Genomic DNA, 15,964 nt, shown 5'->3' on the forward strand with positions numbered 1-15,964 from the left:
TTCTTCCTTGTGTTTCTTTCTTGTTAGGCCTGGAAGGCCGGGTATAGAAAAGCGGCTTTACTCTTCACGCTTTGGTGATCTGGTCTGTGTTTGGGGAACCTTTTCTTTTTTTATCATGTGGTGACTATTGCAATACTCTGTATTATATGCTGTCTCAATATATTCAAAGTAACTGTTATAGCATGTTCTATTGTAGTAATCAAAGAGGGGAGAGGAAAAGGAAGAATATACTGAAGGAAAAGAATCGCAGCGACAGAAGCAGAAAGATTATCGACAGGGTGCACACGACAGGCTATGCTATATATAGCAGACACCAGGTTATATTAACGAGACAACACGCTATGCAAACGTCACATAAGTAGAGTTACGCTAAAAGAAGCTAAACGCAAAATACAAAACAAGGCAAGCATAGGAATGAATGGCCGATCTGCTTTAAGAAAATTAAAGTCGGCTCTCGACGAAGTTCTCATGATGCTGACCAGGCCAGTGTGCATCAGGCCACACTTGACGAATGGCTTCCCAGATATGGCTGGAACAATTGTCAGTGCGCAACAAGAAGAATGTAGTATAGATGGACCTTACCTGACGTAGATGATCTCGAGGCCATCGCTGACCTCCTGCGGAACATCCTTGACATCCTTGCGGTTCTGATACGGTAAGAGAACGGTCTTGACACCGGCACGGAGTGCCCCGATGAGCTTCTCCTTAATACCCCCAACAGGCATTACTCTTCCACGAAGAGATACCTCTCCGGTCATTGCAAGCTTGGGGGGTACAGCTTTGTTCGAGAACAGTGAGATCAGTCCAATGGTATGTGCAAGTCCAGCGGAGGGACCATCCTTGGGAATGGCTCCGGAAGGACAATGAACATGCAAACTCCGGCTCTTCATAATATCTTCGCTGAGATCCGGAGTCAGTCCCAGCTCGTAAGAATGAGCTTTGACCCATGTCAGGGCCACCTCAACACTTTCTTTCAAGACGTCACCGAGCTTTCCGGTAAGTTGCACGCGGCCATTTCCTGGCATGTCTGCAACTTCGATGAACAGGATGCTACCCTGCCCTCCTGTAGAGTAAGCGACAAGACCGGTGACAACTCCCGGACGACCATGCTTCTCAGTGATCTCTTCCTCAAATCGCTCAATACCAAGGATCTCCTCCAGGTCATCCATTGTAACAACGGGATTATAAGTTTCGGGATGGCCTGCATCTCCCGCATCGGCATACTGGACCGCTTTATAGCGGCAGATTGAGCCGAGCTCGCGTTCTAGGTTACGGACACCAGATTCCCGGGTGTATGAAGTAATAGTTTTGTCAATAACCTCATCGGAAAGAATGACTTGACCCTCTGTGAGCCCATTGACTTCAACCTGCTTTGGAAGCAAGTGCCTCTTTGCAATATGCCGTTTCTCGACGGTCGTGTAACCAGACAACGAGATCGTCTCCATACGATCAAGCAAAGGTGGAGGAATAGTATCAAGCGAGTTAGCAGTAGCAATAAAAAGGACCTTGCTCAAGTCAATTGGGATATTGATGTAGTGGTCAGTGAATGTATGGTTTTGTTCAGGGTCTAAAACCTCGAGCATAGCCGCAGAAGGATCACCCTGGAAATTGGCGCCGCCGACCTTATCAATCTCATCGAGCAAGAAGACCGGGTTTGCGACGCCAACTTTCTTGAGCCCATTGACAATCAGGCCTGGCATTGCAGCGACGTATGTCCTTCGGTGACCCCTAATCTCCGCCTCGTCTCTAACGCCACCGAGAGAAATACGGTGAAATTTACGTCCAAGGGAAGTGGCCACAGACCTCGCTAGACTAGTCTTGCCAGTGCCAGGAGGTCCAGCAAGCAGCAGAATCGGAGACTTGTCAGTCATGCGCTTCGACTTCAGAAGATGAAGTTTAGATTCGACAGCAACACGATCTGCCTCAGACAGGCCTGGGAGATCCTTCTCGATATCACCTGCATCGGAAGAAGAATCAAGGTCCTTAGAGAGGGCGGCAATTTGCTGTTCGACGTTCTGGTTGGTGGACTGCTTCAATCTGAGGACGGCCAAATACTCAAGCAGCCGCTTCTTGATCTTTTCGAGGCCGTAGTGGTCGTCATCGAGTTGTTGCCTGGCTCTTTTCAAAGTGTCGGGACCGAGTTGGTCTTCGGTGACCTTGGTCCATGGGATCTCCAAGATGTTCTCAAGATACGTCCGGCAAACACCGTATTCGGCATTGGCCGGGTTCATCTTCCGAAGGCGACGCAACTCCTTATCGGCAACCTTTCTAGCCTCGTGACTAAGCTGGGCCTCTTGTAGCTTTTGTTGGAGTTCATCAACCTCGTTTGCCTCCTTGTCGTCGCCGTCATTGTTTCTTCCGCCTGCGACGCCTGGGGGTGTCAGCCCGGTGAGACCAGCCATGGCCCGTCTCGCAAGGAGTTCACGGTCACGAGGATCGATCTGGTTGATGTCAAATCCAGACGGAGGGAAGCTATTCGTGGTGATGGTAGTGACTTTAACATTGCTCTTGATACTTTGAACTTGTCTGCTGAGCATTTCAACCACTCTTTCAAGTCTGGCTTTATGATCTAGCGAAGCTAAGACGCGAAGTTTATCTTCGATTCCGGATTCGGCGATATCAGCCATAAAATCGGCCAACCTTCCGGCCTGTGCCAAATCTGTTCTAGATATGAACAGCTCGAATTTGCGGGCAATGAGTGGCGACAAGCGTGTTGAAGAGGAAGGCAACAGCGATGAAAGTCGTAATAGGGTCAGTAGCTCCCGAGATAGTCGCCTCAACTGCTGGAATAACTCGACAGTTTCCGAGTCATTAGACACATAATCTGTCCAAAAGGAAAGGAACCCATCAGTTTCGGTTGCACTACAGGTTAAGGACGGCTTGTAGACTAACCTTTCTCGTCATGTAAAATGGCTTCTGCTTCAAAGTAAGGTCTCTCTTTCAAGATACGTTTTACTGTGAATCGCTGAATTCCTTGAACCACAAGGGACGCTTCTGAGTAGGCACGGCGTTGGACGCCAATAACTTTGCCGATTGTGCCATAACGGAAGAGATCTTCTTTCCTTGCCTGGCCTGCATCAATGGCATCAAACTCTTCTCTCCTATCTTCATCCAGACTTCCATTGTCAATCAACTGCTGACCATCCTTACTTAAGAAAGGCGAGTTAAGGGGAACGCAACCAAACGTGATCACGTTCCCCTCTCGCTTTACGGCTGATGACCGGTCAACCAGTGACGAAAGAAGATTGGAGAGATCAGGTCGATTAGCGACAGGGATCCGTAGGGTGGCTCCGGGGAGGAGAACAGAGCCTTTGGGAAGCGGTACGAGAGCAAGCTTGGTAGTTCTTCCGTTGTTGGAGCCCATCGCGATCTGTTCGATCGGAAAGACACCTTACACGTCTGGGAAAAAAAGGAAGAAGAGCAAAGAAAAAAAGAACTAAAGCAACGTTAACGTATGGTTACGGAATATTGTGATGATAAAGGATGGGGGAGACGAAAGGAGCGGTCTCCTTGGGGTGTACAAGAAGGTTGTCGGTTATAAGGTAGTGGAGGCGACGGTTCCAGAACCCCATCGATGAAGTCCGTGACTCTGGGGAGATGATCGCCAGTGATAAGCCGTCTTCCGATGCCGAGGTTCGTATGGCTACAAATCCGCTTTGTCACAAATCCGGGGAAAAATGGTAGAAGGAATACTAATGCCTGCGTTTCAACGAGAAGTAAATCTTCCCCGAGTAAGGAGATACCAAGAGTTCCAATAATTCACAAGCAACGGTCCTATCAAAAGACTTTCACCTCCAGCTCGTTTGTGTTGTATCGTCCGTCTTCTTATCCTTTGTCCGTTTTCCGGTGATCTCGTGATCTTCTTACAGACTCATCGGACTTTATTCGGATTACCGATTACAATACAGACAATACAGTACTACTACCGCTTTCGTTCTTCCATTTCATGGGCTCCATCCAACCTAAGTTTTTCTGCAGCTTCCAACCTGAAGTATTACGATCACAACTCTACCCATTGTATATTGCTCTGTCATTTTAACCCACTCCCCTCGGGGCAATAATCATTACGGGCGGTATTGCTGACTACTCTTGAAAGGATCTATTACAGTATTCTCTCACTCAAGTGTCGCTATGGCCTCTACGTCGAACCCCGCCTCTGGCGCCACCGACCCCTCATCGCGGAAGACATTCACCGTTGGAACGCGCAAGTCTAAACTTGCCCTTTCGCAAACTGATCTTGTAGTCTCGGCACTTAAAGAGGTTTACCCTGGCTATGAATTCAAAATTCATTCGCAGGAAACTGCTGGCGATTTGAACACAACCATTGCTTTCCGAGAATTTACGACGAAGAACTTATGGACGGAGGAGTTAGAGGAACACTTAATGGCCGGCAATGTGGACTTCATTGTTCACTCATTGAAAGGTTTGCCATCCGCGTATGCTAACAGTAATACGGCAGTGGACGCTGATAAAGTGACTGTCCTCAGATGTACCAACTACCCTACCCCCCGCGTGTACGCTGGGCCCTATGATGGCGCGTGAAGACTCCAGGGATGTACTGGTCATCAAGAAAGGGCTACCGAACATGTCCTTATCCGATATGCCTGCAGGATCCGTCGTTGGCACCTCTTCCATCCGCCGTACTGCTCAATTGGCCTTGAAATACCCTCACCTAAAGGTTATTGATGTGCGTGGTAATATCGGTACACGACTCGCCAAGCTAGACGCAGAAGATTCACCTTATACTTGCATTATCCTCGCAGCTGCCGGTTTACTGAGACTAGGTCTCGATGATCGCATCTCGCAGTACCTGGACTCCAAAAACGGTGGGATGCTTTATGCAGTCGGCCAGGGTGCACTGGGCATTGAAATCCGAAAGGATGATCAGGTGATGCGTGATATGTTGAACAATATCGGACATAATGAGACGACATTTGCCAGCACCGCGGAGCGGAGCCTGCTACGAACCCTTGAAGGCGGCTGCAGTGCACCACTTGGAGTTGAAACCGAATGGATTAAATCCTCCGATGGTTCGAAGAAACTCCGAATGAGATCCATTGTTGTCAGCGTGGATGGTAAGGAAAGCGCTGAGGTCGAAGTCGATGGAAGTGTCGACTCCGTTCAAGCTGCTGAAGATTATGGCGTGACTGTTGCCAAGGAGTTAGTAGCCAAGGGAGCAGGGAAGATCCTCGAGGATATCCAGCGAAGTAAGTAGGCTGCTTAAATCATGATAATGTATAGGTAGATATCCTGTGGCTGGGAGGCTGGTCTTCTCCGTGACTCAGAAATTGTATCTAGACGGACAACTGTACATAGCTAAAAAAAAAAAAAAATCTCAGACGTGCTTGGAAAGTAACACTACGTAGAAGCCTGTCAACCTCCTATAAATGCATAGTTTGTCACTACTCTCGAGTCATGAAGTGATAATGGCAAACAGCGAAAGAATCCCAAGGGTATAGGTAAAAAAAAGCGTATAACAAGCGTCGCAAGATAGGGTAATTGGGACCTCAACATTATGTCATGAAAGTAAATTTTGTATGTACCAGAGGATCCAATCAGTATTAACCTCTATTCAGGGTGTTCCCAGAGCCTCGTGGGTTGGCTTCAGTGAATTCATCCCAAGCTCTAGCTTTCATAGTTTCTTCATCAGCCCTTTCCATATCATCCTCATCAACTTCCTCTTGTATACCAGACTTCTCTCCACCTTCAATAATGCCGCCTCTTCTCTTCTCTTCCTCAAGATATTCGTCGATGGTCATTGTAGGTAAATTGTGACCAGATCGAAAAACGCCTTGCTGGAGCTGTGTCCGCCGATCAAGTAGTGTAAATGGCTGCAATGGTTTCCCATCCTTACTCAATATTGGTCCATACTTTCCTCCTTGCAGAAGCTGGGAAATGGGAGGATCCAGCCGTTCAGAGTATTCCGACTGTTGAGCGTCCTTCCGGCGCCTAGGGTCTTCAGGTGGGATTTGATCATGGGCTGGTGCCGAGTTGCGAATGGCCGATAGCATAGACATCTCTTGTGAAAGAAGGTCCAAGGATTGAAACGTCTGGTGAGTATACAGTTTGATCTCCGCAATATAGAGCTGTCGAACATCTTCGTCGTCGGTCTGGAGCTGGCTTTGATTATCGGAGAGGTACTTCAGATACGTCAGCAAGATTGCCAATCCTCGGAGTAGAGTCTATTCAACCTGAAGCCTTTGCTTGAGCTCCTTTTCCTCTCTAAATCTATTTATTTTCACTTCTCTCCGGGCAGCAGCATCGTTGACTGGCGTCAGCGAAAAAGACACCGGGTTCGCGGAATACCGTTCATAGAGTTTCTTATCCTTATCGTTGAGTAATTCGTAATCATCCAAGCGCGTGAGGTATCTTTCATATTGCTCAAGTGCACGTCGAAGGCTAGACACGCGGTCAGAGTTGTACGATCTCTGTAGGAGCTCCGCAAGATGGTATGACACCGTGAGATACCTAGTGCGAACCGGAAGAAATTAGTCTCGGTCGGGATAAAGAAACAACAAGGTAGCAATATTACGGCAAATCCCCAGTTGCGATATCTTCCAACGGCTCGTTCGAGCTGAACAACGACAAGATTGCAACAAGCCGAGCGCATTCCTCGAGCTTGGCTATTGTGGCATTGACATCGTTGCGATATTGATCTGTGTTAGTGTCGAAGCGACTTTCCAATGCTGACTTCTCTGATTTTGCAGTAGCAAACAGAGCGCGAAGGTTCTGGGGTTGCTCCATTGTAATGGTTCAGGATAGTATATTTGTAAAGATCAAAGCTGCATGAATCAGAGCTCCGCGGAGAGGGGTAAAATTATAGAAATATTTAAGGTCAATTATGGGTCCGCTCCGCGCCATCGGAACCTCGAGGCCCCACAAATTTAAATACACTTAATGTTGATGATGTATAGGCATCATTAGTACAGAGTACCTCGCTGAAAGATAGAGTCAATTCAACAATCTACTATAGAGATTTATCTACCTTATGCCCCTATTTATCATCATTGAAGAAGTTATGAATAACAAAGAAACTTCTACAAGTTTGAGCCTAATTAAAATGAAACATTACAAACACATATTTATGTTATAGAAAGGAATTGTTATTTGGACCTCACGCTAGCTATTGGGTCTTACGCCAAACCTATATAGGGAAATTAAGCGAGTCATATAATCAAAGAAATACGCTAGTAAAGCCCTTTCAAATGCGGCCTTTATGATATCTCATATAAAGAAAGCAGGTTAGCATATCCTAAACAGTGCTCAAAATGGACGATTTTCTTGATGATTATGAAGTTACGTTCTCTGACGAATCAGAATCTGAGAATGATGATGATAATAGCGATACTATTATCCCGGAACCGCCTGTATATCAGACGTTCAGCTCAGCGGATGAGGCTTTTGACTCACTACAGGCCTTTGGCCTAGTCAACGGCTTTGCAGTTATTCGACGTCGCTCAAGAAAGGATCCTAGAACGGGGGATCTTAGATATATTGATATAGTATGCGATAGGGGCCGTACAGCAGAGAATCAGTCTCGGGGAATCCGTGTGGGTCGTTCTCGTCGAATCGATTGTCCCTTTACTGCACGGCTTAAACTCAATACCCTATTCGATAGATGGTCCTTAGCTATCGAAGAAGCTACTCATAATCATGGCCCTGTGTCTATATCAGCCCTTCCAGCTCACCGACGTACCGAGCTTCGCCGGCGATACGATCAGATTGTGGGAATGCTTAATGAAGGGCTTCCGATACGCTATATTACATCTATTCTACGCAAAGAGTTTCAGGGTATGTTGATCAGACCTCGTGATCTCTATAATATGCGATATAGAGTTGATATTGAGCGTTTAAATGGTCGTACACCAATTCAAGCCTTGGTCAACTCCATACCCCGAGAAGGTAATTGGTATATTAAATATCAGATACACGAGAATCGACATGTTTCTGCAGTATTTCTCAGTCATCGGTCATCAATAGAGAATCTACGCAAAAATCCTTATATATTGATGATGGACTCTACCTACCAAACGAATCGGTATAATATGCCGCTTTTCAATATCATCGGCCTAACACCACAAGGAGGCACATTCTATATTGCCTTTGGCTTTATAAGTGATAAACGGGAAAGCTCTTTTTCTTATATATTAAAGTGTCTAGCTGACCTTTATACTTTTCTCGAGCTTCAACCTCCGGCAGCGGTAGTCACCGATAAAGATGAGGGTTTGATAAAAGCTGTACAGAATACATGGCCGTCTTCCGCTGCACTTTTATGTGTATGGCATATTAATAAAAATATTCTCAGTCATGCAAAGTGGGCTATACGTGATTATCTACTTACACAATCTACACCGATAGCCTCAAGAATCAACGAGAAGGCATTTCTTAAGCAGATAAATGATCAGTGGAAATCTATGCTGGCCGAATGGTACGGGGTTATATCAGCACGATCAGTTTCCCAAAAGGATCATGAATGGGCTCGTTTTAAGCAGACATATCAACAGCCAGTATTCCGAAGGTTGCTTCTTTATATAGAATCTGAATGGCTTCAGCCTCGGACCGAAAGAGCCTTTCTCCGCTGCTATACCAATACTTATCTACACTTTGGTCAGATTGCTACATCTCGAAGTGAGGGATCTCACTGGCGAATAAAACGAGATCTCCAGAGTTCATTGGGCGATCTATTGAATGTTGTTAAATCGATTGAGCGTACACTTACCAATCATCATCTTCAGATTGAGCAAGTACTTGCAGATGAATATGTTCAGATCCCTAGTAATCTACGGGCTGAGCTGTTATTCAGTGAGGTTATTTGTCATATCTCAATCTACGCGCTAAATAAGGTGCTTAGCATTCAAAATCGCTATCTACCAATAGGTCCGGGAAAGCCACCGATTGAACATTGTACGGGGATTACCACTAGAACACTAGGGATTCCCTGTGTTCATACTATTCTACATTATCGTGTGGCTAAAACACCGCTGCCTATCTCAGAATTCCATCCTCAGTGGCTCATATCACGGCATGATCCGATAGAACCGCTTGATCTACGTGATCTAGATCTAGATCCACCGATAGAATGGCCTCATCTACAAGAACCCCTAGTTGTACAGGCCCGTGGAAGGCCTAGGGGATCTAGAAATCGAGAGATCTCACGCTTTGAGCGGACCGAACAAGCGCTTCAGCAGACAGACAGACAGGCAGGTGGCCCCTAAATAGGCCTGCCTAAAACGCGGCTTGAAAAGTGATGAAAATAGCATTAAATTTGTATGGTAAGTCAGAGATAGTGTTTGCCATAACCAATTCTGATTGGACAATATCTCACCGCCTTCGGCAGAAAACCACCATTTCTATGACCCAGCAGCCCGATCAGATATCTAGATAGCTCCTCACCACCAAGATTTCTCTATACTCCGCAAAATAGCGGGCCAAAAAAACCCTCATTTTTGGCTCCGTCCAGGGATTGAACCGGCGCCTTTCTGGTTTCCGAATTCGGCCCGATTAGGCCGCCGAGACTACTGGCATTGACCGTTTCGCGGAGTGCGGTTTATTGAGTGTCAAAACCTGCTCAGAAACCAACGCCGGAAAACTGAAAAAAAAAAAAAAAAACGAAAAATAACCGGCGGTGGGTAGGAATAGGCCGAGTAAAGTCAGGATTCAGTCCAGCTCTAGTTATAGTATGGTTTTCGGGCACCTAGGACCACCCCCCCTAGGGGGGTTCTATACCCCTGTTCTAGAATCGTCGTCATGCGCCCTGTATAGGCTTACCGAATAGACCACGTGCCTGCGTTGGTTCTGAATTACAATTACATAGTATTAGGTCTTCCTATATAGGTTTAGCGTGAGGTCCAAATAACTAGCGTGAGGTCCAAATAACAATTCCCTATAGAAATGCATATCATGCTGTTTACTGGACAGTTACGCAGTGCAACATGATAGCACTCATCCAGACCTCTTGACGTACTAAGTACTTTTTTCTTTTACTTCAGAGTGTGGTGAGAGCCCATTCACTTCTTCAAGGGACATTCTCTTTCACAGCGTCATACCACTTATTTTACTCTTCCTTTCAATCACTACCAAGTACTAGTCCATAAAATCCAATGAACCTGTCCATTTCGATCTCCTTGTCTGATTTTTGAGCGACCCAAACAAAACCAAAATGCCATCGCCAGAAGCACAACCTCTGGCCGGCTATGTTAGTAGTCAAAGCCGCAGTATTTCGACCTCTCTGGATTTGTCTGAGGGAAAGACTATTTCTACTACTGAACCAGCCGAGGGAAATGACAGCTCCTCAGAAGAGTCAGGAGATGAACAAATATTCGCTCAGAAGCTCATCTCTCAAAACAAAAGACTCCAAAGTGCCAAGTTTGAAGCTCTGTATTATCTCCGGCCAAGAATTCTTTGCCATCCATAGCTGACCTATATCTAGGCTTTCTGAACGAGCTGATACAATCACCGGCAAAAGTGCCAGGCCCACACTTGACTTGCCTGACGCTGAGCTGTCTACGGCGAGCCTGGTAGCTAAACAAGATGCCAGAACTGGGATGCTCGACCCGAGAGAATATCAGGTAGAGCTCTTTGAAAGGGCAAAGTCACAGAACACCATTGCAGTCCTCGATACCGGTACGTGCATTTAGGCCCAACTTGATACGTCCCTTATTTCTCACTTAATTGTACCATAGGATCTGGAAAGACCTTGATAGCCGTGCTTCTGCTAAAGCACATCATCCAAAATGAGTTGATCGCTCGCGCTAACGGAAAGCCACCTCGCATCTCATTTTTTCTTGTGCGTATACATGCTTTGGCTCTTTTGGAGGCGCTAATTTACAAGTAGGTGGACAGCGTGACACTTGCTTTCCAACAGGCTGCCGTCTTGCGCAACAACCTGGATCAGAATGTCGCACAATTTTTTGGCGCCATGGGTACTGATCTTTGGAGCAAGCAGACCTGGGACCATCATTTTGAGAGAAATATGGTGATAGTTTGTACCGCAGAGATATTAAATCAATGTTTACTCAATTCACATGTTAGAATGGATCAAATTAACCTACTCATCTTTGATGAAGCTCATCACACGAAGAAAGACCATCCTTACGCACGGTATGTATTTGGCAAACCTGAGAAAAGAGAAAAGGACCACATAGGCTGATTGTGATGCTCTTATTATCACAGGATTATTAGAGAATCATATCTCAAAGCAGACCCGACAAAGCGCCCAAGGATCTTTGGAATGACAGCGTCGCCTATTGACACCAAGGGGGATATCATAGAATCAGCAATGTATGTCCTACTGTATATACAACAACGCCCATAACTGACATCTTATAGGAAGCTGGAGGCTCTCCTAGACAGCAAGATTGCCACAACATCAAAATTTAATCTATTGAGAGAAGTCGTCAGACGTCCGATAGAAGAATCTTGGGAATATGATAAGCTCGATCCACCGTTTGCGACCAACCTATATCAGAGCTTGCAAGCCCGCTTTGGTGACATTAGCTCTTTGCAACCTGTATTCAGATTTACGTTACAGGCCAGTTCTGAACTGGGACCATGTTGCGCAGATCGTGCATGGGCGCACGCCCTAGCAGATGATGTGTTGCCAAAGCTTGAGGGAAATGTGAGAAAGCTCGCCCAATCTATCTCATCGCCGATTCCCGAGTGTGCTCTCAGAGAAATATCAAGGATCCAGGAAGCTAGTGACATTGTCAAGAATCATTCTTTTAATAACCCCAACGTTCCAGGTGAACTGAGCCCTAAAGTACAACTCCTACGCCAAAAGCTTACCAAATACTTTGAGCGTCCAACGGAGACAAAATGTATCATCTTTACACAGAAGCGTTATACTGCTAAGATGTTATTCGACCTTTTCTCAACTTTAGAGATACCTTACCTAAGGCCTGGTGTGCTGATTGGTGTTCGATCTGGCGATATCGCAGGAATGAACGTGTCCTTTCGCCAACAGTTTCTCGCCTTGGTGAAATTCAGGAGTGGAGAGATTAACTGTTTGGTAAGTAACACTAGCCCTCTGCACCTGGCCAAAGCTCTAACAAGCAAAAAAGTTTGCTACTTCAGTAGCCGAGGAAGGACTCGATATTCCTGACTGTAATCTTGTAGTTAGGTAGGTTTCACCGCATTGCTAGTTCGCTTATTCTAAGAGATTAGGTTCGACCTATACAATACCCTTATACAGTATGTGCAAAGTCGTGGCCGCGCTAGACATTCCAGTTCGACGGTAAGAAAAGACCCTTATTACTGTCGAGCGACCAAAATCTCTGATTGACATATATATAGTATGCAAGTATGATTGAAAGGTACAATGCTGATCATGAGGCACGACTAGTCGAGGTTCGGGAGGCCGAAGTAAGTGTACAAAATTAATGTACCGCAGCCCGCTAATATTTCTAATCGAAATTCAGAAACTTATGCAGAATTTCTGTGAAACACTTCCAGAAGACCGAATACTTCACAGTATTGATAGCGAGATAGACTCAATCCTCCAAGGTGAAGAAGAGAAGCGAACATTTATAATCAGGGCTACAGGCGCAAAACTGACTTACCACTCTGCCCTTGCTATCCTCGCACGCTATGCTAGCTCTCTGGTAAGTACCATTATCCCGTGCTGACACCGAAGAGTTTTAAATTAAGATATCTATGTTATCTAGCAATACGAAAAAGAGGTATCGGCTCAGGCTACGTATGTGGTGCTTCCACAGAATAACAGTTTCGTTTGTGAAGTCATATTACCAGAAAAGTCACCTGTTCGAGGGCTCACTGGAGCCCCTGCATCAAGGAAATCCACTGCAAAGCAGTCCGCAGCCTTTGATACTTGTGTCTTGCTCCGGAAGCACAAACTGCTCGATGATCACTTTAACTCAGTTTATCATAAGCGCTTGCCTGCCATGAGAAATGCGAGGCTTGCCATTACCTCTTCGCGTACAAACCAATATGGCATGCTATCGAAACCTTCATTTTGGAGAAAACAACAGGGTATCCTTCCAGAAAGGCTATATGCAACTGTCATATCATTCGTACCATCAGAACCACTTAGACGCCGACACAGAAGTATAATCTTGTTCACTCGTGAGAGATTGCCTAATTTTCCGTCATTCCCCATCTTCCTGGACGACGATATCGATACCAAAGTCGTCACTGAATCCTTGGAGGAAGTCCTACATATATCCCCTCAGGAACTGGAATACCTATCAACTTTCACATTTCGTATTTTCCACGATGTGTTTCACAAGACCTATGAGGAAGAATCTGAGAAATTGCCATACTGGGTCGCTCCATCAGGGACAAATAAGTCCGAGAAGGTCAGTGATCTAAAGAGCCTGACGGACTGGGAACTGCTACTTCTTGTGCATAAAAACAAGGAGATACCTTTCACACTGCATACATCTTCGGTGGCTTTGACCAATCGTTTTGTATTTGACCCGTGGGATGGACGGTATCGGTACTTCACCATGGCCATTGACAACACGCTGCACCCTTCAGATCCGCCACCATCCTTCCTCCCGCGCCGCAAGTTCATGGGGAACATCATGAGTTATACCCTAAGTGGTTCAAAAAATGCACGGGCAGGGTTCTTGTCAAGATGTAATTGGGAGCAGCCAGTTTTAGAAGTCGAACTGGTCCGTCTACGGAGAAACCTCCTGGACAAGATGACAGACATGGAAAAGGACGTCGAAACTAGATGTTTTGTCTGCATAGAGCCATTAAAGATCTCCGCTGTCAGTTGAGCGCCTTTTGTCGAATATGACCCAACAATTAGTTACTAACCCGTTGCTTAGATCCCCGAGGGAATTGCTGCTTCTTGCCTTGCCTTTCCGGCCATAATCAGCAGGGTGGATGCGTATTTGATTGCGCTCGAGGGCTGCAAATCCCTGAATTTATCAGTGAAGCCCGAATATGCGCTGGAGGCTTTTACGAAAGACTCCGATAACACAGAGGAGCATCGAGTGCAACAAATACATGTCCAAAGAGGGATGGGGAAAAACTACGAGCGTCTAGAATTTTTAGGGGACTGTTTTCTGAAAATGGCAACATCAATTTCTCTTTTCGTCCGGTACCCGGATGACGACGAGTTCGATTTCCATGTAAACCGGATGTGCCTCATATGCAACAAGAATCTTTTCAGCACCGCCCTAAAGAAGGAGCTTTACCAGTATATCCGCAGTCGAGGCTTTTCAAGGTATGAAAGCGTTTATACGTACCGAACCATAAGCTGACAAGAAGCTTTAGGCATACGTGGTACCCGGATGGCTTAGCCCTGCTGCACGGTAGAGATCACAGGAAGAAGATTTCGGCGGAGAGCAAACATGCGCTTAGAGAAAAGACAGTCGCGGACGTTTGCGAAGCCTTGATCGGAGCGTCATTGCTCTCAGGGGGGCTGGATAACCGATTCGACATGGCTGTCAAAGCAGTCACTGCTGTTGTTGACAGTCCTAATCATACGGCCTTGTGCTGGGCGGATTATACTTCATCTTACATGTTGCCGAAGTACCAAACCCAGAGCCCGGACGGATATGAGCTGGATCTTGGCCGTCAGGTCGAGGAGAAACTGGGTTATCGTTTCAAATATCCTCGCCTTTTGCATTCAGCTTTTATTCATCCATCATACCCGTCGGCGTGGGCCAAAGCGCCATGCTATCAGAGACTCGAATTTCTAGGCGACTCTCTGTTGGACATGGTTTGCGTAGATGACTTATTCTACCGATTTCCGGACAAGGATCCACAATGGCTCACGGAGCATAAAGTAAGTGTACGGCTAGGTTTGACTACCAGGCATTTATTGACTGTAACCTTACAGATGGCAATGGTATCGAACAAGTTCCTCGGGGCTTTAGCTGTTAAGCTAGGGCTCCATACCCACCTTAGACACTTCAGTAACCCATTGCAATCGCAAATTACTCACTATGCCGAGGAGATACAAGCCGCAGAGAACGAAAGCGAAGGTGCAGCAGATTATTGGTTGGTAACAAAGGACCCGCCTAAGGTAAGAAGGTACTCCGGAGTACTTATGCGTTAGCCCGGTGTAGAACTCACCTAATCTTGATTACTAGTGCCTGCCAGACATGATCGAAGCCTATCTAGGCGCTGCATTTGTTGATTCAGATTTCCAATTTCGCGTGGTAGAAGACTTTTTCCAACGTCATGTGAAGTCATATTTCCATGATATGACCATATACGACACTTTTGCGAACAAACACCCAACCGTGAGACTATTCCTACGATTGTTAATATTTCTATATGGCTGACCAAAACTAGACTTTCTTGCAGAATCGGCTGACAAATGAATACGGTTGTACAAATTATTGCCTGAAAGCCGGGGAGATACCTGTAGATGGAGGCACGGTGAGTGTCCTGGCTGCTGTCATTGTGCATGAAGTTGTCATTGCAGAAGGAACAGCGTCGTCGGGCCGCTACGCCAAGGTGAAAGCGAGTGAGAAAGCCCTTAGGGTCCTGGAAAACATGGGGCTATCTGAATTTCGCGAGAAACATCATTGTGACTGCCGAACGGCAAATGATTCGCAGCCCATCAATATCGGAACCGCGATTTAATTGGAAGGGCGATGATGTGGGTAATCCAAGAAGATGAGTATGATTGATAATTCGTAAGAGGATGTCGTCTTAGAGACAACCGTTTATTCCAAATCCGAATGATTACACATAATGGGACAAACATCTCCGTGCTTTGTAACAAGAACTACCTGGAAGGATGAACAAATATGTAGAGTAGACTGCCTACTAGTACTAGTATCTCGTAGTATCAGGTTGAGATTGCCATGGGTTGCTTACCATTAGACCAGATATTGACTGTCCGTGCTAACCCCGATATGGACTAGCGCCAATTGCCCCTGAAGTAGACAGTAACACGCGCGTCCCACTGCGCCGAGTTCCTAAACCAAACTAATTTATTGATTGACACAGGGTGGAAGACAGGTCTGAAATCGAGAAAAGAGCA

General features: G+C 46.0%; 5 protein-coding genes across 5 annotated transcripts; 3 read left to right on the forward strand and 2 right to left on the reverse strand.

The window, feature by feature from the left end:
* Positions 1 to 401: 401 nt before the first annotated feature.
* BDV38DRAFT_296467 (putative LON domain serine protease) lies at positions 402 to 3,364 on the reverse strand (the record flags this gene model as incomplete). Its single annotated transcript, XM_032062935.1, has 3 exons — positions 402 to 529; positions 583 to 2,824; positions 2,893 to 3,364. 3 exons carry the CDS (start codon positions 3,362 to 3,364, stop codon positions 442 to 444), a joined length of 2,802 nt encoding a protein of 933 aa, XP_031909154.1. The 3' UTR covers positions 402 to 441.
* Positions 3,365 to 4,000: 636 nt separating this feature from the next.
* Positions 4,001 to 5,338, forward strand: BDV38DRAFT_259620 (porphobilinogen deaminase). Its single transcript, XM_032055843.1, has 2 exons — positions 4,001 to 4,423; positions 4,488 to 5,338. The coding sequence occupies exons 1-2, from the start codon at positions 4,132 to 4,134 to the stop codon at positions 5,213 to 5,215; spliced, it is 1,020 nt and encodes a 339-aa protein (XP_031909155.1). The 5' UTR covers positions 4,001 to 4,131; the 3' UTR covers positions 5,216 to 5,338.
* A 223-nt stretch (positions 5,339 to 5,561) lies between these two features.
* BDV38DRAFT_296469 (IGBP1/TAP42 family protein) lies at positions 5,562 to 6,757 on the reverse strand (the record flags this gene model as incomplete). The annotated part of the gene is made up of 3 exons (XM_032062936.1): positions 6,533 to 6,757; positions 6,192 to 6,468; positions 5,562 to 6,140 (listed from the first exon to the last, which is right to left on the reverse strand). Exons 1-3 carry the CDS (start codon positions 6,742 to 6,744, stop codon positions 5,562 to 5,564), a joined length of 1,068 nt encoding a protein of 355 aa, XP_031909156.1. The 5' UTR covers positions 6,745 to 6,757.
* A 511-nt stretch (positions 6,758 to 7,268) lies between these two features.
* BDV38DRAFT_287182 (uncharacterized protein) lies at positions 7,269 to 7,854 on the forward strand (the record flags this gene model as incomplete). Its single annotated transcript, XM_032060811.1, has 2 exons — positions 7,269 to 7,791; positions 7,835 to 7,854. The coding sequence occupies 2 exons, from the start codon at positions 7,269 to 7,271 to the stop codon at positions 7,852 to 7,854; spliced, it is 543 nt and encodes a 180-aa protein (XP_031909157.1).
* Positions 7,855 to 9,697: 1,843 nt separating this feature from the next.
* BDV38DRAFT_296473 (putative RNA helicase/RNAse III) lies at positions 9,698 to 15,679 on the forward strand. The gene is made up of 16 exons (XM_032062937.1): positions 9,698 to 10,377; positions 10,430 to 10,623; positions 10,683 to 10,786; positions 10,835 to 11,100; positions 11,173 to 11,280; positions 11,329 to 12,007; positions 12,060 to 12,118; positions 12,163 to 12,232; positions 12,292 to 12,360; positions 12,417 to 12,599; positions 12,663 to 13,730; positions 13,791 to 14,191; positions 14,242 to 14,755; positions 14,810 to 14,995; positions 15,063 to 15,215; positions 15,268 to 15,679. The coding sequence occupies exons 1-16, from the start codon at positions 10,160 to 10,162 to the stop codon at positions 15,559 to 15,561; spliced, it is 4,566 nt and encodes a 1,521-aa protein (XP_031909158.1). The 5' UTR covers positions 9,698 to 10,159; the 3' UTR covers positions 15,562 to 15,679.
* Positions 15,680 to 15,964: the final 285 nt, after the last annotated feature.

The sequence above is a fragment of the Aspergillus pseudotamarii genome (assembly GCF_009193445.1).
Source record: "Aspergillus pseudotamarii strain CBS 117625 unplaced genomic scaffold BDV38scaffold_72, whole genome shotgun sequence".
In the NCBI taxonomy this organism is placed as follows: Eukaryota; Fungi; Ascomycota; class Eurotiomycetes; order Eurotiales; family Aspergillaceae; genus Aspergillus; species Aspergillus pseudotamarii.